Genomic DNA, 25,976 nt, shown 5'->3' on the forward strand with positions numbered 1-25,976 from the left:
AAAAAAAAAAACCCATCAACCTATAACTATAACTAGAGACAACATCTTTTAAAAACAAAGGCAAAATGGGCTGGGCATGGTAGCTCATGCCTGTAATCCTAGCACTTTGGGGAGCCAAGGCAGGAGGATCACTTGAGAAGTTTGACAATAGGTAACAATAACAAACAAGACTTTGTTTCTACAAAAAAAATATTTTTTTTAATTTGCGGGGTGTGGTGGTGTGTGCCTACAATCCTACCTACTTAGGAGCCTGAGGCTGGAGGTTTGCTTTAACCCAGCAGTTTTGTTTGTTTGTTTATTTGTTTTTTTGAGAAAGGGGGTCTCACTCTGTCCTCCAGGCCACAGTGCAGTGGCATGATCACAGCTTACCGCAGCCTTGACCTCCTGGGCTCAGGTGATCCTCTTAGCTCAGCCTCTTGGGTAGCTGGGACTACAGGTATGCACCAACACACCCAGCTAATTTTTTGTATTTTTTGTATAGACAGGTTTTTGCCCTGTTGCCCAAGCTGGTCTTGAATTTCTGGGCTCAAATAATTCTCTGGCCTCAGCTTCGCAAAGTGCTAGAATTATAGGTGTGAGCCACTGCATGCGACCTAGCCCAGCAGTTTGAGGTTGCAGTGAGCTTTTTTTTGAGATGGAGTCTTGCTCTGTCACCCAGGCTGGAGTGCAGTGACGCGATCTTAGGTCACTGCAACCTCCGCCTCCCCGATTAAGCGATTCTCCAGCCTCAGCTTCCCGAGTAGCTGGGACTTCAGTCATGCACCACCACAATGCCCAGCTAATTTTTGTATTTTTAGTAGAGATGGGGTTCCACCATGTTGCCCAGGCTGGTCTTGAACCCCTAAGCTCAAGCCATCTGCCTGCCTTGTCCTCCCAAAGTGTTGGGATTACAGGCGTGAGCCACTGTGCCCAGCCTGCAGTGAGCTTTGACTGTGCCACTATACTCCAGCCTAGGCCACAGAGCAAGACCTTGTCTCAAAATAAACAAAAAACAACTCAAACAAACAAACAAAAGGCAAAATAACGATCGTTTAAGACATTCAAAAGCTGAAAGAATTCATCACCAGCATTCTCACAGTAAAAGAAATATTAATAGAAATTCTTTATGTTACTAGATGGAAATATGAATCTACACAAAGGAATGAAGAGTTTCACAACTAGTAATTAAGTGGGTAAATACACAAGACTTTTTTTCCTTATCATTTAAATCTCTTTAAATTACTTAATTTTCTTTCCCTTAAAATTTAAATTGTGCTCCAGGAGGTATGTATACAATGTTTACTGTATTGCACATGACTCTGAGGTCATCAGATTTAGCCCATTCTGAAAGGCATGGGACCTACATGCCAGGCTGACTCTGGAGTACATAATAATCACTTACCTTTCAAAATATAGGGAGACTGAGCCACATGTTCATCACCATAAAGGACCTCTATCTTCAGCCCTTCATTGGCAGTTTCATACATCCTATATCTCATTAAAAATGTTCCATCATTCCTGTCCAAAGGTTTAGGGACATGAATCCTGACCAGCTCTTTAGGTGAAAGAGATTTGACTACTACTTTGAATGGTGTTTGACCTAAAAGAAAAAGAAATATAAATAACTCTACCATGTCATGATTATTATACCTTTACAATTACTGGACAGTTGTTATTGAATAACTTAAATATGTTGCTTATTCTTGCAGCATTGTTGATTTTTTAAAAATCATTTCCTTTGGAAGATCTTTGAGGCCAAGAACTATGAGTAGTTAATGCATTCTTTTTTTATCTTTTTTTTTTTTTTTTTTTTTTGATACAGAGTCTTGCTCTGTCATCCAGGCTGGAGCGCAGAGGTACAATCCTCCTAGCTCATTATAGTTCCAACCACCTGGGCTCATGAACCTCCTGTCTCAACCTGCATCAGCCCCACGAGTAGTTGGGACTTATAGGAGTGTGCCTCCATGCCCAGCTAATATTTTAAATTTTTTGTAAAGCTGGTGTGGGGGGGATGGGGCGGGGGATGGGTTGAAGAGCATCTTGCTACATTGCCCAGGCTGATCTCAAACTCCTGACCTCAAGCAATCCCCACTGCCTCAGCCTCCCGAAGTGTTGGGATTACAGGCTTGAGTCACAGTGCTTGGTCTGGTTCATGTATTCAAACCATGGATCAGACTAAACATTTGAATCATTAATCATTCAAACAAGATTTATTGCATAAACAAAAGTAATTTATTTTTTTAAAGCAAATAAAAAATAAACTTTTTGTTTGTTTGGTCTTTTCCTCCTTTGTGTAGGATTAAAGTCCAGATAGTTAAAAATCCATGGACTCTAAGCATGACAGACCTCTATAGTCATCTAACTTTCTCCTTGTAAAATACACAGAATCTTTCTTTGTATACCATTTCAGTATCTAATAACCATCATTTCTGTGAAAATTTCCCCATTTACTAAGCCCAAATTTCAAGTGGTACTTCTAAACCCATTTCCTTAGGTAGAGAGAGATTATATAGCTAGTAACCAGACTTTTGTACAAGTTCACACACACACACACACACACACACACACACACATCTTTGTAAATACTAGAGATTGCTTCTGAATCTATTTGCTCAGCTTGAAAAGAAACAGTTATACTATAATAATCCATTCCACCTTCAAAGTTTTGTGGGTTTTCTGTTCTAGATAAATAATATATTTAAAAACTTTCCCTTTCCTATTAGCTGACACTTAGGCTTTGAAATGATACTCTTGTGATTAAAGTTACTGTGGCCCAGGAATGAACTTTGAAACCTCTTTCTTCAGAAAGTGCAGTAGATATATCATTTAGATCACCATATCAAAGAAGAATGCTAAAAAGGTAGTGAATCCTCTGAAATCCACAGTCCTAGCAAACAAAATTGTGACCAAAGTTGTCTTTTACTTCACATCTATCATACCACAAAATTTAGAATATTTAAAATACATCTTTTGAAATTACTAAACAAGTTTGTGAAATTCTGAGTTTCTAAATGTTACAGTTTCTAAATGTAGGCAGTATCAAAATGTTACATCATTAGAATCAGAAATCTTGAACATGTTTGATTTGGTAAGAAATCAAAAGCATATTTAGAAATTCACTTAGCACTTTTTATGGGCTTGACACTTTCATATGTATTTTCTGTGTCATTTATTTCCTACAAGAACTTTGAGGAAGGTATCTGTTACTCCCATTTTATAGATCAAGAAACCAAGGCTCCAAGAAGTAAAGTAACTTGCCCAAGGTCACATAGAAAATGTGTTGCAGAGCCAATATCTGAATGTAGCTTTGCAACAGTCACAGTTGGAGGAATACTTCTGGCACTTTGGATACAATGGAGTCATCTCCTCCTCTGTTGTTTAGGAAGTTCATTAAGCCTCTCTACCACTGCAACAAAAGTGTTGACCTCACGTGGTCAAGGAAAACAGAATCCCAGAAGGCCAAGGTATTATGCCATGAGGCTAAGTGGAAATCCTCCAAAAATACCTGGCTACCTGTCAACCATGAACACTCTCCAAGATCTTATTGTAAACTGACACATGACAATCCTATTAAGGATGATTTGATAAAACAGAAAGAGCAATGAAGTAGAAGTTCAAAGGGTTGTTCCTGCCTTGGCTCTGACACATTCGCTGTGGAGCCCACCAGGCAAGGCATTTTAGCTTCATTGAGCCCAGCTTCTCATGTGTAAAGAAAGACAGTAATATCTATCCTTCCTACCTTATAAGACTATTTTGGAGGACAAATTAAGCAAATATAGTATAAAACACCAAAGTACTACACAACCAGGAGGTAAGGTTATTTTATGAAGATATTATTACTGATGAAGATAGAAGACTGAGTAGAAAAAAAGTATATCCTTCCAACTTGACATACTTCAATCATCCCTCTCTCTACCCCTTCTTTTCATCTACAATAGTTACTCAGCCCCTCTACGAAGCGTTGTGCTACAAGCTGGGAATATAACGGTATCAACAGGTACTGCCTACATTCATAACTGAAGGAAATGCTCAATTTAAGCAGGAGCTTACTGAAAATAAACATACAGTATTTTTTCTCCATCCAAGGTCAAAGATCCTATAATTTCTGTCTGTGAATGCCAGTTTCAGATATCCTGCTTTAGATCACTGAGGTTCACAATATGTTTGTTATCTGGGTACTTGGATATATGTAGTGTGATAGTGGCATTCAGATAAATTCTACACTGTTGAATGGGGGTGATAACAAGGCAACCTTTCTAAGTTGTGTACAATANTTAATACCAATACCCAATTAACTCCATGCTGTTGTCATCTGCTTTTCACTTAATTTACCATATTTTTCCATATTTAAAATATGGCTCTCTATAACAATTTTTAATGGGTGCATGATATTTCATCTACTTTATTTATTTTTATTTTTTTGAGACTGAGTCTCATTCTGTCACCCAGAGGCGCAATCTCAACTCAACGCAACCTCAACTTCCCAGGCTCAAGAGATCCTCCCACCTCAGCCTCCCCAGTAACTAGGACCTCAGGCATGCACCACCACACCTGGCTGATATTTTGGATTTTTTGGTAGATGGATTTCACCACATTGCCCAGGCTGGTCTCAAACTTCTGAGTTAGGCAATCTACCAGCCTTGGCCTCCCAAAGTGCTGAGATTACAAGGCATGAGCCACTGTACCTGGCCATTCAATTAGTTCTTGAAGAGGGAAAGACTTCAGGACTTGCAAGTTAATGTTGGTGACAGAAATGTAAGAAACTAGCTGGGTGAGTTTTCAGCACTATAAGGCACCTTTTTAACTGGAAGCCAGAAATCAAGGGGCCTAAAAGGAAACAAAGGGAATCCAAGGGAATAAAAGTAAGGTTGTCCAAAAAGTCTTTATTTTCTGTATTTAGTTAGAGAAAGAGTCTTGCTTTGTCGCCCAGGCTGGAGTGCAGTGGCACAATCATAATGCAGTGCAACCTTGAGCTCCTGGGCTCAACTGATCCTCCTCCCTCAGCTTCCTGAATAGTACTTTAAAAAATTTTTATTTTAAGTAGAGATGGAATCTCTATGCTATGCTGCCCAGTCTAGGAGGTCTTTCTAAGACTAAAAAAAGTTAAAAAAGGAAAGTCACAGATTGCAGGGGTAAATTGTGCAGAACAATAAATGTAACTTTCCTTCTGTCAAGATATTTAATAGAAACTGTTTGTAAACTGTTTTTATTTGTTTAAAGAATATATTTATGTATATATATGTGCATATCTAAATGTACACACAACTTTAAGTCATGTACCATTTGGATTTTAATTGAGGGTCTTTAATATACATAAGAGGTTGCAAACTATAGCTAATCCAGCTCACTGCCTGTTTTTGCAAATCCTGTAAGCTAACAGTGATTCTTACATTTTTTAAATGGGGATGGGCATGATGGATTATGCCTGTAATCACAGCATTTTGGGAGACTGAGGCAGGAGGATCCCTTGAGCCCAGGAATTTGAGGCTGCAGTAGCCATGATTGCACCACTGCACTCCACCCTGGGTAAGAGAGAGAGACCCTGTCTATTAAAATAAAAGGGGAGAAAAATCGAAGGAAGAATAATATTCTGTAACTTATGAAAAATTATATGAAATTGAAATTTCAGTGGCCATAAAAAGTTTTATTGTAACATAGACAGGTTTGTTTGTTACATGTCCATGGCTACAAAGCAGAGCTGAATAAATGTGATAGACTATATGACCTGCAAAGCCTAAATTATTTACTATCTGGCCCTTTAAAGCAAAAGTTTGTGAAGCCCTGATATATACACATGCGTTTCTATCAATAGAGTTGGAATTATTCTACCCAAATGCATATAATTCATATGAAACCAGTTGTCTGAGTATTTAGAGTCTAACTGGTAGACATGTTATCAAAGCAATGCTCAAAGACAACTTCAGGAGTGGTGTTCTGAATCAAATGTAGAGCATAAGCCACTGAGGTGGTTAAGTTAGAGGCAGATTCTTGCCTCAGCTCAAATTTCTCCAGTTGCTCTCTTTTATCTAGTTATAAAGTCATTTGCTTGACATTCAAGGCCCTTGAATGTCAAGGGCTACAATCAACTAGCCTCTTCTGCTCAGTATCATTAAATTACAGTACTTATTTTGCCGAACACCACGCTTTCTATGCCTCTGTGCTTTTGCACATGCCGGAGCGTCCACCTACATGCCTGCCCAGCAAACCTTCTCATCCTTCAAGTCTCTGCTCCTGAAATCTTCCTGAACTTCTCAAGTTTCTGGCAGTACTTCGATGTTGCCACTGCACTCTGTACATAACCTTCAATTATCTTGTACAGTGATCAGTTATTTGCATGTCTTTTACCAACAGACTGTAAGTTCCTTGATGGACACGCATTGCCTTTTCATCCTTAGATCCCCAGCAGAATTCCAAACACAGAAGCAGACATCAAATTAGTATTTCTTGAATGAATGAAATTTTAAAAATCATTAAATCTAAAAGTGAATTATGTTTGGCTCCTAAATTCTCTGCTTTGCCCACCTGTCACGACCCTCTTTTCCCCTTCCCAAACTGGGACACACTTCTGGCAGCTGTGTTCCCAGCTGGCCTAGCAGGGGCAGAGGCACTGGGTCATTCTAATTGTCTCTTCGCTAATAAAACAAGGTGCTAATTGGCCAGAGCCCTGAACTTAGACATTAATTAGCAAATCCCGACTGGTAACAGCTTGAAACCAGCAGGACAAGTTTTAAGAAGTTGCAAAGGTAAGACACGAAGGACAACGAGGGACGAGGACCAGGCAGAAAGGGAATCAGGATGAGATCCATCCCACCCTCAGTAGAGGGAAAACCGAATGATTTCTACTGTTTCCCTAGCTCCTGTAATCTGCTTTCAAGAACTCAGAACTAAAAAGGAAACAAAAAACTAACACGTAAACCCCTCCCCTTCCTACTGCTCTGACGTTTCCTCTGCGTAGGAGTTCGTTGGTCCAAACCCATCAGGCCCAAGCCCTGTAATTCGAGGCGATCCGTGGGCTTGATGACTCACCCCTGGAAAGCGCTCCCTGCAATCCCTCACAGTTCAGATAACTAAGTCAGAGATGGAGCAACGTGTGAGTCACGGCACCCTCCTTGTAACGCCCGGGCGCCTTCAATTTGCAACGTCAGTCCCTGCACTTTAAATGCGGAAGCGCCCTTGAAGCTCGTTCATTCATTCCACAAACTTTTGTTACGATTTCTGCCCGCGTTGTGTCCGGGCGGGAGAAGCTGACCAGGCCCAAAAGGGGGCGACACACGCCGGGGAGGGACGCCACGCAGGCCGCGGGCAGATTCCCGGGCGGCGGGGACGCGCGGGGACCCGGCCGCGGGGCGAGGGAGGACGGCCGGCTGGACGCTACCTGGGGGCGCGCGAGTGAAGTTCTGGCCCTCCGAGTTGACCGCCTGCAGGTAGAAATAGCGGACCGGCAGGACGACGGCCGCCTGCAGCCCGGGCCCCCACACCAGGCTCCGCGGCGCGCTCACCAGCGCCTCCGGGGCGCCCTCGGCCACCAGCAGGGCGAGCCGCAGCAGCAGCAGGGCCCGTGGGAGGCGGCGCATGGTCGGCGGGGCAGCTGCGGTCCAGCTCCGCTGCGGCGAGGAGGGGCCGATTGCGCCGCTGGCCGGGCGGGGACTGGGGCCCACCGCGGGGCGGGTCTTTCGGGCAGGAAAAATTGCGGCACTGGCTCCCTTTTCCGCCTGCTGTCCCTCCCCGGCTCCTTTGGGCGGGAACGCAAGCCAGCGCCGCACTCACCCACTGCGCGCCCGGCAGGTGTCGGCGATGGGCGCGCGGGTTCCTCCCCGCAGCGTAACGGGCCCTGTGAAGGAAAGAGGTGGAGAGGCCCGCACAGAGACCGAGTCTGAGAGTGTGCGCTGGTGATTGCCAAGGCCTCGGGCACGCCTGGCCTCCACCTCCAGTGGTCTTTCTCCTTCTTTTTCTTCCTTCGTTTCCTTCCTTCTTTCTCTGTTTTTATTACAGATAAGGGGGCTGGCTCTGTCGCCTAGGCTGGAATGCAGTGGCGCGATCACAGCTCACTGCACCCTGGAACTCCTGTGCTCAAGAAATCCTCCCGCCCCGGCCTCCCGAATAGCTGAGACTATAGGCACACCACACCACGCTGGCTAATTTAATTTATTGCTATTTTTGTAGAGACGGGGGTCTTCCCCATGTTGCCCGGGGTGGTCTTGAACTGATTGCAAGCAATCCGCCCCACTTGGCCTCCCAAAGTGCCGAGATTACAGGCGTGAGCCACCGGGTCCGCCGCTCTGGTGTTTTTAAAGGACGTAGACCCAGTAGTGATTACTGTGGGACGACAGAAAGGGTCCCACCCCAAGATCGATGTAGTTTAGGGGAAAGCCTTTTCCCAAAGAATGTCGCCGAGTTTACAAGATAAGAGCCAAGGCCACGCCCCCGCCCTCCCTCACAGCCGTCTCTTCACAGCAGCTTGGTTCTCTTGTGGCCCGTTTTGTTGCTTTTCTGCTCAGCAGCCTCCTTCACAGAACTGTGATTTCCCCGACTCCTCCCCTTTCCCCCCTTCCTCCCGCACTCCCCTTCTTCCAGCAGGTGTTTGTAGAACATCTACGGAGTCTGGGCCAAGCCCAGAGTGAGGAGCTGGGCACTGGGGTGGCAGAAGACCAGGCATTGCCTTGAGCCTGTGTATGAGCTTTATCTCAAAGCCAGGAGTCTCCTGTTCCTCTGTAATCCATGTGGAAGAAGGGGTGGTGGTGCATGGCTGGTCGCAGCCACCTCCACCACTCCTCAGAAGATGAACGCTGGATCCAGGAAGAGGTTGTCAAGGCCAATGTCTGCCTCTGTTTTTTGATCATTTTATCCAGTTAATGATTTCTCCTCTTTTTTTATCTGCTTATGGTCTGAATCTGTTTAAAGGCAATAAAGATTTTCCTCTGGTTGAATGAGCCAGAGGGAACTCACACCCCAGAATGGACACAGGGTTTCTGCACCCTCTTGGCAGACCTCAATCCCCACATCAGAGCCAGGCACTGGGCAGGCCTTTGTCCACCCTTTAGTTGTGCTACTCAGCATTCTTGCTATGACCGAGTTTTACCAGGGCAAAATCTTTCCCACATTTTCACGGTTCTCTTGACCTATTTTAGGAAGGCTAGGCAGTGGTTGTGGACGGTATTCTTTGTACTTTGCAAAGATTTTCAGGAACTGGTAGTCGCTGATAGTTTTTAGGGCTAAAGTGCAATATTACTTGGTATTACTTTCACTGATAAATTTTATTTTGTGGGGTGTCTGCTTGCTTTAAATGGAAAGCTTTGCTCTGTTCCAACCAGCACTTTAAAAAATTGTATGGAGGCCGGGCGCAGTGGCTCACAACTGTAATCCAGCACTTTGGGAGGCTGAGGCACGTAGATCACAAGGTCAGGAGTTCGAGGCAAGCCTGGCTAACATGGTGAAACCCCGTCTCTACTAAAAATACAAAAATTAGCTGAGTGTGGTAGCATGCACCTGTAATTCTGGCTACTCAGGAGGGTGAGGCAGGAGAATTGCTTGAACCTGGGAGGCAGAGGTTGCATTGAGCTGAGATCACGCCACTGCACTCCAGCTTGGGCACCAGAACGAGACTCTGTGTCAAAAAAAAAAAAAAAAAAGTGTGGAACACATTTTGCTCACACTCTTTCAAAATCTGACTTAAAACAATTTCCAGAGAAATAATCAGGTTTAGCGGGTACCGGATGATAGTAAAATATGGCCTAATAAGTTGCATAACATTTGGGTTAACACCCAGTATTTTTTTAACACGCCAGAGAAGCCATATAATTGTACCTGAACACACTCGTGTTTAGTAATACTATGCCTGCACCAACTTGTTTTCCTTCTCATCTTAATCTGTCTCCAAAGAGCATATCTCTTCAGATCAACAAGTGCCTTGACCAGACTCTTTATCATTAATCAAATTTCATTCATTCAACACATATTTATTAAATGCCTACTTATTTTGGATATTGTATTTTTACTTCCAAGTGCCTGTAGTTTCGTGGAGAAGAAAGACAAAGAGACAATGTAAATAGCACATAGGTGTTAAAATATGGGTGTCAAGAACTGGCATGGTCTAGGATTTTATCCCACTTACAAACTAACAAGTTGGCCTGTTACTGTTTCATGGATGCTGTCAAAAGATACAACACTCCTGTATCAAATAACTTTTTTATTCACTGCAAAAGTAGTAGCCAGAGCTTTATGTTGGTTTGTGTTTTGTTCCTAAGCCTCCCAAGTCCTGTGGAGACAATGCAAACAGACTATGACGGATGCCTGAAATGGGTTTCATTACAAGAGAGGAGCACTAAGCTAAAGGAATTTGCCTCTTTTAGGCTTCACAGAATTAAGCCTGCTCTTTGTGGGTGGGGAGATATTATCTCATCCCTCAAGGTTGCTTGCTACAAACACTACCCAGAGAAATGGCTGGATAAAAAGCTGGGCATTGGAGTGGCAGACCAGCAAGAATGATCAGAGAAGTCCAAGGTCCATGGCAGAGAGCCTGGAATACCAAGCAAGAATGATCAAAGAAGTTCCAGGGCCATAGCAGAGAGCCTCTTCCAACATAGTACAGTGTACTATACACTACATATGAAGACCAGCTAATCTAGTCTTAGGAGAACCAAGAGAGGCTGCTGAAAGAGACGACATCTGTGCCGAACCTTGAAGGTCAAACGGGAATCAGCCGCATGAACAGAAGGAGGAGAGCATTCTGGATAGGAGGAACGTCATGTATAAAACTCTGAAGTAACTGATACACTCCAAGAAGTTTTTCATTCCCTGTCACATTCATCTCCATATTGAGCTCCAATTTCAAATACGTAGAATTAAAGTCAGTGTGTGACTCTGGAAAGTCTAACTTCAATATACTTCCGTGAACTGCACTGACCTCTGGAATCTTTACATTAATGTCACATAAAATTCACAGCTAATTATTGTCTACTCAGTTCATAACATTTCCACCTTTTCTGGTAACTCCTTTTTTTTTACTCCACAGCCCACCTGGTTAACAGTGATGCTCTGTAAAAGCGTAACTTTATGGCTACAGTTCATTGGCTCCTAGTTTGGAAACTGACTCATGCTGAACTAATCCCCTTTCCCTGGGAGTTTAAAATCAAGGTTAGGAGATTTTTAACGTACCGCCTGCTTTCTAACAGAAGCATTATAACCTTTGTTGTTTTTTGCCATGTATTCTGAAAACAGAAATCAACAGAAGCATTATAACCTTTGTTATTTTTTACCTTGTATTCCGAAAACAGAAAAGAAATATAGAAAACTCTCTGGGTTATGTATAGTACACCAGAGATTGGTACAGTTTATGAGCAGCATCTCTACCTCTGGTTTCTGAGACATCCTTGAATCCTTATAATAAATTCATCTTTAACTTTAGATATTGTGTAATTTTCTTTTTTAATTTTTATTTATTCATTTATTTTATTTTGAGATGGACTCTCGCTCTGTCATCTAGGCTGGAGTGCAATGGTGTGATCTCAGCTCATTGCAACCTCCATCTTCCAGGTTCAAGCAATTCTCCTGTCTCAGCCTCCTGAGTAGCTGGGCCTACAGGTGTATGCTACCACACCTGGCTAATTTTTGTAGAAATTGTCAAATTTTCAATGCCACTAGTGAATTAAAAAACTTACATAGGGTTAGACAATATTAGATCCCACAAAATGCACAAAACTTTATTTTAATTATTTCAATAATATTTATTCAATATCCACTTTATATCATGACTTTATGTCATGCATTCTGCAAGGTGCTAGGGATATAAACTCAGTCCTGGCCCTTGCATGTATTACTGTTTATATGGTACATTTTAGATTGTGACACAATTGGTTTAAATATTAACTTGCATCCAGAACCGATTTTCTCCAAAGCATTCCACCTTGAAACAATCAGTTGTGCCAAGATTCTTAGGGTTGTATAAGTTGATTCTTCCCCAGTCAACATATGGCCTGAGGGGAGGAGATGTCAGTTTCCAGCCCAAAGAAAAAGGGTCTGCTGGACAGTCATATCAGTACATACTACATCTCTTCAAAACATTTCTAGAATGGAATTGTAATTTCCAATCTGGAAAGATGACATAATCTAGAAAGGATGATTGGGGAAGAAAACATGGGCCTAGAGGGAAGCTTAGTGCTAGCATTTATATTATTAAAACACAAAGTTTTGTAGAATCAAGTATGATGATAGTTTTTGTTTTCTGAGACAGAGTTTCACTCTGTCACCCAGGCTGGAGTGCAGCAGCATGATCTCAGTGCACAGCAACCTCTGCGTCCTAGGTTCAAGTGATTCTCCTGCCTCAGCCTCCTGAGTACCTGGGACTATAGGTGTCCGCCATGATGCCAGCTAATTTTTGTATTTTTAGTAGAGACAGGGTTCCATCCTGTTGGCTGGGCTGGTCTTGAACTCCTGACCTCAAGTGATCCACCTGCCTCAGCCTCCCAAAGTACTGGGATTACAGTCATGAGCCACCATGCCTGGCCAATGATCAATTTTTTACAAAAGAAAAGTAATTTATTAAATATTCTCCTGGACAGAAGTCCTTTAAAAACTTATATTTACTTTTTAATCTATATACTGCCAATAAATAATTGCACTTAAGTACATGAATAACTATAACTTCTCACTTATTATCTTTCTATATATATCTAGATGTGTGTATATTTACAGTTTCTTCTTTGGAGGAAAGAAACTTCTCTGTCTCTTTTCTCCTGTTCTTGAACATCCTCTCCCCCAACACCTGCCTACAAAACAACCAACATTAATAACCTAGTGTGCTCCTACATATGCACACATGCATATGCAGGTTTCTTGGTTAATGCTTTACAAAAATGAAATTTTACTTTCCTCCCCCAAGAGTACTTCATAGAAATTCTAAGTCAACTTAGTGACACTGGAAATAGACAATTTCTAAAGTTAAAGAGGAATTTTAATGGTTTTACAATATTACATATGTAAATATTTTGTAATATATTCAGTCATTTCTTAGTCAGGTATTAACTTTGTTTCCAGGTTTTGCCACAACAAACATTGTAGCAATAAAAATCCTATGTGCAAGTCTATACATACCAGTGTTTTTATTTCTATAGGAGTAATTTCTGGACCAAATGAAGGCAGTGATTCAGGATACTGGCCCACTTGATGTCTTGATTCGGCATTTTCCTAGTCATAAAAGAGACTAGGTCCAATTCTGTGGCATGGTTTTTAGTATTGGTCCTGGAATTTCAGCTCAAAATTGTGAGCAAAGTATACAATTTAATAGATATTTTCTTTTCTCTCTCTTTCATTCCTTCCTTCCTTTTCTCTTCCTTCCTTCCTTCTTCCTTTCTTCGTTTCTTTCTTCTTTCTTTTCTTTCTTTCCTTCCTTCCTCCCTTTCTTCCTTTTTCTTTCTTTCTCTCTTTCCTTCCTTCCTTCCTTCTTTCTCTCTCTTTCCTTTCTTTCTTTCTTTCTTTCTTTTTCTTTCTTTCTTTCTCTCTCCTTTCTTTCTCTCTCTCTCTTTTTCTTTCTTCCTTCCTTCCTTCCTTCTTCCTTCCTTTCCTTTCTTTCTTTCTCTCTCTCTCCTTCCTTCCTTCTTTCTTTCTATCTTTCTTTCTCTTTTCTTTTCTTTTCTTCTTTTCTTTTCTTTTCTCTTTCTCACTCTGTTGCCCAGGCTGGAGTGCAGTGGTGCAATCTTGGCTCACTGCAGCCTCTGCCTCCTAGTTTCAGGCGATTCTCCTGCCTCAGCCTCTCCAGTAGCTGGGATTATAGGCACCCGCTATCACACATGACTAATTTTTGTATTTTTAGTAGAGATGGGGTTTTGCCATGTTGGCTAGCCTAGTCTTGAACTCCTGACCTCAAGTGATCCACCTGCCTTGGCCTCCCAAAGTGCTGGGATTATAGGCATGAGCCACTGTGCCCAGCCTCCAATAGATCTTTTTCTATTTGAACTAGCTAGAGAGGATTCTGTTGTCTATCACTAAAAGTCTTAGCTGATCCACTGTATTTTAAATTTGAGTAAAGGACAGCAAAATATTTTGAATAAAATGCTGTCCGTAACCAAAATGATGACACACTCCTGTTCGTGATAGAGAAAGGGCTTTGGGTTGCTTTTCCAGAAAAGGTAAAAGATTAATACAAATCTATTAATTTCTTGGGAGAAATTAACATTGCATGACTTATATTCAACTAGAGAGACCTGCTTATCTTTCATCAGTGCTACTGCACAGTGGATGACCCAACTCCATGTAACTCCCTCTTCCTGAGACAGAGTTTTGCTCTGTTGCCCAGGCTGGAGTGTAGTGGTGCGATCTTGGCTCACTGCAACCTCCCCAACCCGAGTTCAAAGGATTCTCCTGCCTCAGCCTCCCAAGTAGCTGGCAGTGCACACTATGAGTAGCAAGTGCATGCCACCACACCTGGCTAATTTTTTTATTTTACTAGAGGCAGGGTTTCACCATGTTGGCCAGACTAAGCAGAGCTTCTGAGCTCAGGTGATTTACCTGCCTTGGCCTCCCAAAGTGCTGGGATTACAGGTGTGAGCCATAGCACCCAGCCCCTCTTCCTTTATAAATGTGAGAATCGCCAGAAAGAAATGTCAGAGCTCCTTCATTCCTCTCCTATTATCCAACAAGACACATTGATTTCCTGATGTTGGCTGGTTGCTTTTTGGGTACAAATAAAAGAAGAGAGACGCAAGGCACTGTTTTTTTCTTAAACCACCTATGTGGCAGATTTCATTCAAAGAAAGACTGACTTGAAAACTTATGCCTTCCCGAGCCCCTCGCCTTCTATATTTTTTCTGAAACTTTCACATTTAAAAACAATCATTTGAAGATGTAAATAAAAACCAAATCAAATAGTGCATCTGTTTAAATCATTTATTTCAATACAGGCATTGTTTTAAATTTGCACCTTGTCTTGTAACACATTTCATACCCAGAGAACAAGTCTGAGAACAAGTACATAAAAGGATTATTTGACAAAGTTTTAACAAAAGTGCGTACAGCTTATTTGTTTCAGATACACAGAATCGCCAGTCACAAAGAGCCGCTAAGTGGCAATACATTCACAAACTTGCCTGGGAAGTAAAATATTTTACATATTTACACTGTACATTTAAATGGGGTATTCTGAAGCATTATCATTATCAATAAACTCTTAGCAAGAGTTCTCTTAAACCCTTTGGCACTTAACAAAGGATATTGATTTTATGGAGGTAAGAGTTTTCCAGTTTAATTCCCATCTTTGCCATAACCTAAGTGGATTTTTACCCCGCCCCCCCCACACACATATTTACCTCCTACACAGAGTAGTTTGTATTAGCTTATCACTGACCAAATCTTTGTTAGTAGCAGTTGGAATTTTGTTGGCATCAATGTATTTACAATGTAAGAGTGAATTATTTAGAGGGGAGTCTCTAAAAATTAAAATAATCTCATTATACCCTATTTTAAATGGACTTTACAGTATAAAATTTATGGTTATAGAAATCTGGTATCGAAACAGGTGTGTAATTTATAAGGTACTTATTAGAATTGATTCCCCCATGATTTACTCCATTTACATGAATGTTTATTTGAATAATGATTATATATTTCAGAAAACAAGTTATGAATATAAAAATGACTATTATAAGTTACCATAGCTATATCAAAAATGAACATTAAAATGCAGTGGCTTATATGTTAAAAATACATAGAAATTTGCTATACTTCTTTAACGAAGTGCTTTATAAAAGTATAAAACTGTAAAAGGTGCTATTTTCATGAATTTTATGTTTTCCTGATACTTGAGCTAGACCAACATGCAAACATTACAATAGTGCAATTGAACACTGGCCATCAATTGCCTTTGAATTTAAATAGTAGATTCCAGCAGTCTGGGCCCCAAAGCAGTTTCATCCTTACCTAACTTACGTAACTGTCAATACAGCCTAAACTCACCGAAAAAAAAGCTAACTTCATTTCACCTTTTGTGCATACACATAGACTCAGAGTATAAACTAAAATATAATTTGAAAGCTGATCATTAAAAAATTCAGAGTTAATAATTAAAATATTAACTCTGAGTATCTTAAAATTGCATAGAAAATGTAGGTCATGGTTTATAAAAGTTTTACTATCAGATGAACAGGCCGGGTACAGTGGATCATGCCTCTAATTCCAGCACTTTGGGAAGTTGAGGCGGGTGAATCACCTGAGGTCAGGAGTTTGAAACTAGCCTGGCCAACATGGTGAAACCCCTGTCTCTACTAAAAATACAAAAATTAGCCAGGCACAGTGGTGGGCACCTGTAATCCCAGCTACTTGGGAGGCTGAGGCAGGAGAATTGCTTGAACCCAGGATGCAGAGGCGGCAGTGAGCCGAGATTGCACCACTGCACTTCAGTCTGGGCAACAGAGCCAGACTCCATCTCAAAAATAATAATAATAATAATAATAATAATAATCAGATAAATAGAAAAAGAGGAAAGGCAGAATTTACAAACATATATTAAATAAGAAATCAAGTGTTATTTATTCTTTACCATACACGTTTGCATTGAAAAGTTCACAATACTGTATTTGATTTTTGAGCTTTTTGAGCTCAGGATTGGTCAGAGCTTGAAGTTTAAAACAGTTGACAGATTTAGGGAATAGCTTTCATGTTAGTTACCTCATCTTCATTAGCTTGGAGATGCATGGGAACCATATAAACTAACCCTAGCATTTTGTATCTAAGTAAGGCAATGATTAGAAGGATAATAATAATATACAGTAGTTCTTTCTTAAATCTCTATCAGTTCCAGATCTCTATACACTTTACCGACACCTATCATTATTCTATGCTTATAATGATGAAACAGGCTAGGTATGAAAAATGGAAAATAAGATTAGGTCATGAAGCAAATATAAACCAAACAAGATAAAATTCACTCCTGTTGACTATCATAGTATTGAGATCAGGAATGTACGCTCTCTGTAGTTAAAGCAGATTATCTTCACTGCCATCTGTTGGTCTTTATCCTGAATTAGGAGAGAAATCCCCCGAGGTTCTGTATGGCAACTAAAGAGTTAGGAAAGCCAAAATAAATCATAAGTGATTTACTCTAGATAAATTATTGAGAGCATCATAGTGACAGGCCCTTAGGAACTCTGCCTTAGAATTTCCCAAGGGCTTGGTAAATGATCCTAAAGAGAAGACTGAATCCCAGGGTGTAAGATCTGACTTGCTGGCATTTTAGGGACTTGGCCAAGGTTCCTTCTTGATACTTAGGACTAAAATGTCCCACCTGAAAAGAAGTGTTCTATTTGCAATTAAACAAAATGTGGGCTAGGCACAATGGTACATGCCTGTAATCCCAGCACTTTGGGAGGCTGAGGCGGGCGGATAGTCTGAGGTCAGGAGTTTGAGGCCAGTCTGGCCAACATGGTGAAATTCCATCTCTAAATAAATAAATAAATAAATAAAACAAAATTTAAAAATTGCTGGGTGTGGTGGTAAGCGCCTGTAGTCCTAATTATTTGGGAGGCTGAGGCAGGAGAATCGCTTGAACCTAGGAGGAGGAAGTTTCAGTCAGCTGAGATCGGACCATTGTACTCCAGCCTGGGCGACAAGAGTGAGACTCTGTCTCAAAACAAACAAAAAAAATGCTGGGTGCAGTGACTCACGCCTGTAATCCTAGCACTTTGAGAGGCCAAGGTGGGCTGATTGCCTGAGCTTAGGAGTTCAAGACCAGCCTGCGCAAATGGTGAAACTCCATCTCTACTAAAATACAAAAATATTAGTCCGGCGAGGCGGTGTGCGCCTGTGATCCCAGCTACTTGGGAGGCTGAGGCAGAAGAATTGCTTGAACCCAGGAGGTGAAGGTTATAGCAAGCCAAGATCATGCCACTGCACTCCAGCCCAGATGACAGAGCAAGACTGCGTCTCAAAAAAAAAAAAAAAAAGCAAAACAAAACAAAAAAACAAAAACAAGAAAATGTGAAAATGGACAGCTCTGAGGAAATGGGAAAAACCAGTTGCTGAGAGAGCTGCAGTAGGTCAGTCCCACGAAGGGATGCCTACTTCCTGTCTCTGCTCCTCAGCTATGTTCTCTTCATAAGCAGAAATCTGTGACCAGGAAACTCTCTGTATGGTGAGGTGGCCTGGCCTAAGTCCTTGGCTTATCTAAAAGCCCTTAATAATCCAGCCCTTAATAATCCCCCACAGTTTCAGAGGAATTTCTAGGACTGCTAATCTCCTGTTGGCTTACTAGGGATTCAGGTCCTCATCTATAACCTCAATAGTTGCATTGACCATGTGCCTCCCAGGCTCCACTATGGATATAACAGGATGTACTTAGAAAATTCCTTTATTTTGGCGTTTGTTTTTTCCTTTTTGCAACCAGTTTCTCAGGTTAAAAAAAATTCCTTTATCTTTGTTTGAAAGAGAAAACCACCACCTGAAACTTCCTAAATGTTCATGAGTCAAACAGGATGATAACATTCACCCCATTGTTATCGTCCCTACCTTTTATTTAATGTCATGAGCATAAGGTGTGGACCCAAAGAACAAATACAGAGTTTTGCAGTTGTGCTGGGTAATGCCTAAGTTTTGTATGTACCTGGGATACTAGGGTTGTAAATCACAATTAAAGATGAAAAATGTTAGGAGGGAAGTAAAGCAGAAAGCCCAAATCAGACAGTGAATTAGGGATTAAGTGGGCGTGGTGGAAAGGCAGGCTAAGAACATTTAGAGAGAGAGAAAAATAGCAGAGACTCTCTCAGAACAAGAATTCATTGTTCTAGCTTTCAGGAAGTGTCTATATTGGGTGTGGAGGAAAAAAAAGGAGATGTGGGACATTTCAGAGAAGACACTGCCCAGACTAGACCTTTTATCCTCCCATGCATGTGCACATATACACCTCAGTTCCATTATAAGCTTTTGGTGGAAAAGGTAAAGCATTTTATTGAAAAAGCCTCACAGTTCTGACTCTTTGTCCTTTTCATCCAGGTAGTATTCATCATCTGTGGTTGTGTCTGTATCACAATCTGAGTCCACTGGGTCGTCTTCATAGATATTGAGTGGTTCACTTGGAGATAAGCTATCTTCTGGCATCTGACTACTGGGAGAATTTGAGCTTAATGACTCTGAGGGTTTGGGAGGGTTCATCGAATCATCTTTCAGGAAGCCCGGGTTCTTAAGAAAACTTGGTTTCCATAACCTTCCTTGTGTAAGTGACCTCTTTACATTCTCTAAGAAAGCTAACTGTTGTTCTTTCCCAAAGATCCCATAGTCGATAGGTCTGCATATAGATGTTGCAGACTTGGGACCTGCTTTTGTCCCGCTGCGAAAAGTCCAACTTTCATTTCCATCACAGGAGGGGAGTTCAGAGAAAGATTTGAATCTTCGACTGTACCCATTGTTGATAGAGAATTCATTCCCAAGGGTCAGTCGACTCAGGGCATTGTCAATAGAAGTACTTTCAGAAAAATGGCGCTCCCTGACTTTCGGAGGATGACTTTTTCGTAGCAGATCGCCATGCACATTAATGCTTTTTAAACTCTTTGAACGATAGATGTGTGGCTCAGGTTCCCACTCCAGAGATGAAGCACTCCTTTGTTGCTGCCGAAAACTGGCCAGTGGGATGCTTACTCCAGATTTCTGTGCAGGCTCCAGTGGAAAAGGAGGGCTCAGCCTCCTCTGATCGTCAGAGAATTCTGCTTCCCTGAGGCTGGTGAATGTGAGCAGGGATGGGGCTCCTGATTCTCCTTCTAAATTCTGAGCTATTGTGACGTCTTTAGAATTCTCATACTGTTGTTGTGATTCTGGGACATTTTTAAACTCATTCTGATGTCGTTGTGAAATGCTGTTAGACTTCTGGTTGCTGGCGTGTGTAGAAGATTCTCTGTTGGGTAGTAAAGTAGTGGGGAGAGGCTTCTTGGACTTCTTCATGTGCATTCCATCTTCACTCAACCTGCTTTCACCTCTGGATTCTGCAGACTTTGGAGTAGGCTCAGGGAAGAGTGGGTTGCACTCCACTGTGCCAACAGGTAAATGGTCAAAGCCAGACCTACTCCTACTTTTGGGGAAGATAGTAGCTACATGTCTTCTAGGGCTTACATCTTTAGCTGGGAATTTTCTGCTTGCTTTAGACATGGCTGCCAATCTGTGTTTACCTGAAGATCTATTTTCCCCCTTCACTAGGTCTTCCAAGGTGGTTTTATTTTTATTGTTTCCTTCAGGAAGGGAAGGTTGATCCCATGCTAACTGCATTTCATCTTCAGCCTTCCTGCTCTCTGTCGTATTTGCCTTCTGACTTCTTTGAGGTAATTCTCTAGGTCCAGACTGCAGATTTCCTAAGTCTGGTTCATCTGACTGAGTCTCCTCACCAAGCCATAGTTTATGCAGTGCTGGAGTAAGAGCAAAGACTTGGCTCTCTGAGTGAGAAAGTGTTTCATTAGTCATTCTTTGGCAGTTGGTGTCAACGTCCCCTCTGCCTTCCCTAGGCTGTGAGCCATTGGAGCCATCACCTACAGCTGTGGATATGTGATCTTTCTGAGGACACTTCCCACTTCCAGTAAATGGAATGGCTCTACCACTCCCTGTACACTCCCAAGAACTTCTTCTGGTTTGGGAATTTCCAATATTTTTTTCTGAAAGAGCTGGAAGACTAGAGGGACCACTGTCACTTGAATTAATGGATTGTTGGCAATTTTCGGATCTTTCTTTGGAAACATTTTTTCCCTGAAGCATCAATAAAGTATGCAAGGTTTCACTTTGCAATTTTTTGCCTCCTTCTTTCCTGTTTTCTGAATCCTCTAAAGGTGTTTTAGCTAAATTATCTGAAAAATTCTCTCTGACTTTAGATTCCTCTTTAGGAAGAGAAACAGCTGCCTCAATAGAAGCCATTTCCTGTAATGTAGGCTCCAGGAGCCCGCTGTTTGATAATCGGAAGGCAGTCATATTTTCAATGATCAGACTCTGATCAGAGTTGACCGACATCTTTAGATCTTCACACGAAGGTGTTCCTGACTGATCTTGTGTAGAATGATTCTGTGCGTCTTTTTCTAGAGCATTGGGAAAGGTTTCAGTCTCCACTCGAGGTGATTCTAGAAGTGAATCAGTATTTTGTGTATACTGTTGAAGGAGGTTACAGAATTTTTTGCTGGGTTTCCTTGGTAGAGTGTAATATATTGAGACCACCTCCAGACATTTTACATTATCTTCATCACCAGAAACAGAAAACATACTAGTTGTCTTAACTTTATGTAAAGTTTTTTCCCGTTCTTTTCCTGACAAGTCTGAACAAAAAGGTAAAGGGTCTTCATTTGAAAGGGCAAATACACTTCTCCTGGAGGCAGCCATTTTACCTTCCTTCTCAGTGAATTCTTGGAAGTTTTCCTTTTGGTGGTGTCTTTTGGTTAAAGAACAATCTCTAACAGATGAGTCACTTTCCACAGGGCAAATAATTCTCTCCCAAAGCCTTGGTGTTAGCTCAGAAGCATCCGTGCCTGAGGCCAATGGCTTTTTTCTTTCTTCTCTTCCAGTTGAGGCATGTGGCTCCCCTGAGGGACATGACATAGCCCTCTTGGTGAGGAACGGAAGTGGCCCTTTTCTAAAAGAAGCAGATCCACCGCTTTTCACATTTGTCATTCTCTCTGTGGTTTCAGGTGCTCCCAGGGCTGAGTCTGAAACGACTTTGGAACATTCAGTCACCGACTCAGGAGAACTGGGACTAAATTTGTTTAATGTACAGTTCCCCATTGTATCTTCTACATTATTTTTGATTTGGAAGGGAAGTGGCCCATTCCTCAATGAAGCAGGCATTATTTGACTTCCTGACTGCCTGCCATGTATGAGAAAACTGCTTGATTTTCTTGGCAAGGTACAATAAATTGTGTCAAGCTCTGAAGCTTTGGAATTGCTTTGATTTGCTTCAATGAGGCTCCCACGACCACTGGTGGGTACTATTCTATTTTCTGTTTTGCTTAACTTTTCAATACAGGATATACGATGCCTTATTTTTCCTTTTCCCCTTCCAGTCCTAAAAGGAGAGTGTGAATGGCATTTGACAACATCAACCACTTCATCATGTGCAGGCACATCACTATCATTTCTCTCTTGGCTTTCTGAGTGACTTACAACAAACTGATTATTTTGGTCCTTCCCAGCATTGTCTTTTTCTTCTCTTTCTCCCAGTGATGAATCTTTGTCTGAAGGACTTCTCCTGGAGAACACTGTAGTAGATGGAACCACAGGAGCATCAAGGGAAGAATTACTGGAGGGTGAGGAATCTGGTATTGCAGCTGATGACAGAGCTAAAGAATCACACGAGGTCTTGTGGCCAGCAGCCAACTTGCCACAGTTGGTAGAATGAATTGCAGCACATTGTTCTCCCTCAGTATCTAAAATAACAGGCTTTTCTAGAGATTGTGCATTTTGAGTATCAGTCGGTACAGAGCTCCAGTGGTTATTTGTAATAATGCTTGAAATATCTTCATTAGCTACAGTTAATTCCTGGTGACAACCTTGGTCTGGCCTGGGGAGAGATGGTGGTGTTCTGTGTTCCTGAATGAAAGGAAGGGAAGCTGTCGAGCCAAGTTTTCTGTTCCCAGTAAACCTCTCATCTTGTTTAATGTCATTGGATTTATCTTTATACGGTACATACGTTTTGGAGGTATCTTTCCGGGAAAAGACTCTGGGTGGCTTTTTTGAACTTATTGTGGTAGATGCATTAAAATCAAACCTGTTGCTCTTGGCTGAGTCCTGGGAGAAGGGATTTTGAAAATCAGGTAAACGGTTTGACGTCCCTGTCTGTGAAACAGGCTGGGGTATTTCACTTGCCTTCTTTGTCTGGTCCATCTTGCTTAGCTGTCTGTCTTCTTTTGAAATAAATTCATTTAAGTCTTTCTCACTATTTACTTCTTTGATATTGTGCTGGCTTTTGGCAAGAGGCAGAGAGTCAGTTGAATTGCTGTTGGTCATAGTGACTTCTGCATGGCTTCTCATTGGATGAGAGGCAGGCTTATTAAGAATAATTTTCGGCAAAGTGCCTGTGGGATTCTGCAAGTTGGAGCTCTGAGAATTCCTTCTGTCATCAGAAATCTGGGAAAAGGAAGTTTTGAATGAGGGTGCTAGAGTCTGAGCAATTCCAAATGAGGAAGCTTCTTTGTTTATATGTACTTCTACAGGAGAACTGTCCTCCTGTTGACTTACCAACTCACCAGATTTGATGTGACAGTTTGAAGCAGTCATGGAGCAAACATTTGGCGTGCCAAAATGAGGAGTCAACTGGTTCTCATTACCATGTGATACCTCTATCCTCTCCAGTGTGGATGTGTGAAAATCAAACTGCCAGGGAGGTGGCTCCTCTTGGCCTCTGGAAACATCTGTTCCATAACCAGAAGAAAATGATTCCCAGTGTTCAGAAGAAACACTATGGCTATGAATAGCTGATGCACTATTTGCTTCCATGGAAATCATTTCAAAGTCTCTGTCAGAAGAACTGAATGAATTCCTGGTTCGATGAAAGTCAGACCAGGAAGAATGTCCTTTCTGCTGACCCCCAAAAGGACTTTGTCCAAATCTCCTCTGTTCTCTGCTTTGTCCAAAGGTACTGCTGAAGAAAGATCTGGCAAATGGGTTGCTTTGATGGTAGAATGGCATATTCTCTGAGTTCTCAAAAGTGTCAGGACTCATTGCATTCTCCATGGGGGCATTTAAACTAACATGGTGGTAAACATTCTGTGAATGGTATGACTCATAGCTCCTATTCTCCTGAAAATACCTGGGATACGCATACTTGTCAGCAGGGTCAATTTCCATTGGTGATGGTGCCCTCAGGAACTCTGCCTGGTTCTGCCTATCTCTAGAGAAATCTGATCTGTTCCATATGATGGATGATAAAGGAGTTCTCTTTGGACTCTGCCGGTGCCTTAGTGGTACAAACACACTCTTGTTCTGAGTTGTGGCTGGAAAATGTAAGCTTCTTGCTGTGAAATGCCCTGTGGCTGGTAAGGCCGACCGTTGCCTACTGTCAAAGCACAGCGAAGTACTTCCAAAAGTATTCTTTTGCACATGATCTTCTTTAAAGGCTCTGGGCTCCCTTGTTCTATACATATCATAAATTGTCCTTGTCCTAGGAGAAAAGGTTTTAAAACCTTCCCTAGGAGCTCCTGGTCTTAGGATGTCATAGATAGACATATTGGAAGTGTCATTATAGTGTTTTTTGTGCCTTTCTGTGATATTACCATGTCTGTTCCCACTGGAATAAAAATGACTAAACTGTGTTCTTGATCCATAGTTGAGGGGCGTTCTGGTGTTCACTGAGCTTGCAGACTGTTCCTGAGCCAATTTGCTATCCAAGTCATCTAAAACTGAAAAGAGAAAGTGAATCAACTTTTTTATATATGTTTTTACAGTTTAGCAATGATTTGAATCATTGAAGCCTCCTTTTTAAGAAACATAATCATTTATAATTTTTTTTTTTTTTTTTGAGATGGAGTTTCCCTCTTGTTACCCAGGCTGGAGTGCAATGGCGCAAATCTCGGCTCACCGCAACCTCCGCCTCCCGGGTTCAGGCAATTCTCCTGCCCCAGCCTCCTGAGTCGCTGGGATTACAGGCACGCGCCACCATGCCCAGCTAATTTTTTGTATTTTCAGTAGAGACGGGGTTTCACCATGTTGACCAGGATGGTCTCGATCTCTTGACCTCGTGATCCACCTGCCTCGGCCTCCCACAGTGCTGGGATTACAGGCTTGAGCCACTGCACCCGGCATTCATTTATAATTTTTTAATGATATTATCATAAATGTAATTTTGATTATATTTTTAAGATAGACTGACTTTTACAAGACTATAGTGAAAATTTCTTTCCTACTTTTTCAAAGTAAACCTTTCATAATTCCTTAAGACAACAGAACTATATTTTTCTAACAATGAATTTTAGCCACGGTTTCTTTTAGTGCATCTAAAATGTACTGAGTTTTTTTAAGATATGGGCTAGTAATAAAAAAGAATTAATAATGCAGACATTGAATAATTTGATAATTGTTAGTATTATTAAGCCTTGTCTTTCTGTTTCTTTCATGTCACTAGGTTGCTACAATATTTCCACCTGTGTATACCTCCTGGGATCATAATAGAAATGAGCCTCTTACAGAGCATATGATTTCTGTGTTGTACTGTTAAGAAAATAGCATTTTCGGCCAGGCAAGGTGGCTCACGCCTGTAATTCCAGCACTTTGGGAGGTCGAGGTGGGCAGATCACCTGAGGTCAAGAGTTCAAGACCAGCCTGGCAAACATGGTGAAACCCCATCTCTACTATAAATACAAAAATTAGCCAGGTGTGGTGGTGCACACCTGTAATCCCTGCTACTCAGGAGGCTGAGGCAGGAGAACTGCTTGAAACTGGGAGGCAGAGGTTGTAGTGAGCTGAGATCATGCCACTGCACTCCAGCCTAAGTGACAGAGAAAGACTCTATCAAAAAAAAAAGGAAACAGTATTTACACTAAAAGTTTACACCTAATTTATGAACATACTTTGTTGGATGGATTTGAACAATATATATAATTAAAAGTGCTATATAATGTTATTAAATAATATGCCAATGTTAGATTTTTTTTCTGGAAAAATTAACATCCATTAATATTTCTATAAGACAGCACTTTCTGTGTGTCAGGCAGAATCCTAAACACTTAATATATTAATTCATTAAATCCTCACATAACCTTAGAAGGTTGGTCCTATTATTCTTCTTATTCTATAATGAGGAAACTGAAGCAAGAAGAAATTAACTAAATTGCTAAGATCGCACAGCACTGGGATTGGAACCCAGACGGTCTGTTTCCTGAGTCCATGCATGCAACCACTGTGCAATGCAACCTCTGTGACATAAGAGCTCACTTTTTATTTTCTGCTCTTTATGGACTATACAGATGATTTTACTATAAGATGAGCTCATAGTTTTACAAAGACATGAAGTTGCTATTGTCAAATAATTATTATTTTTCTTCAGTAGCAAACTCAGG

At 41.4% G+C, this 25,976-nt stretch overlaps 2 protein-coding genes across 8 annotated transcripts in view; both read right to left on the reverse strand.

Moving 5' to 3' along the window:
- The window catches only part of POGLUT3 (protein O-glucosyltransferase 3), a 23,925-nt gene extending 16,313 nt beyond the window's left edge, over positions 1-7,612 (reverse strand). For all 3 annotated transcript variants that reach the window (XM_037745204.1, XM_017547065.2, XM_017547064.2), the window contains exons 1-2: positions 7,355-7,612; positions 1,382-1,579 (exon numbers count right to left, since the gene is read on the reverse strand). In XM_037745204.1, coding sequence (XP_037601132.1) covers positions 1,382-1,579; positions 7,355-7,553 — 397 coding nt within the window. In that variant the 5' untranslated portion in view covers positions 7,554-7,612. The remainder of the gene's footprint in view (positions 1-1,381; positions 1,580-7,354) is intronic.
- A 10,724-nt stretch (positions 7,613-18,336) lies between these two features.
- Positions 18,337-25,976, reverse strand: part of EXPH5 (exophilin 5) — an 81,884-nt gene continuing 74,244 nt past the window's right edge. For all 5 annotated transcript variants that reach the window (XM_017547067.2, XM_017547066.2, XM_017547069.2 and 2 more), the window contains one exon: positions 18,337-24,320. In XM_017547067.2, the coding sequence (XP_017402556.1) occupies positions 18,922-24,320 (5,399 nt within the window). In that variant the 3' untranslated portion in view covers positions 18,337-18,921. The remainder of the gene's footprint in view (positions 24,321-25,976) is intronic.

This window comes from Cebus imitator, unplaced genomic scaffold (genome assembly GCF_001604975.1).
Source record: "Cebus imitator isolate Cc_AM_T3 unplaced genomic scaffold, Cebus_imitator-1.0 Scaffold194, whole genome shotgun sequence".
In the NCBI taxonomy this organism is placed as follows: domain Eukaryota; kingdom Metazoa; phylum Chordata; class Mammalia; order Primates; family Cebidae; genus Cebus; species Cebus imitator.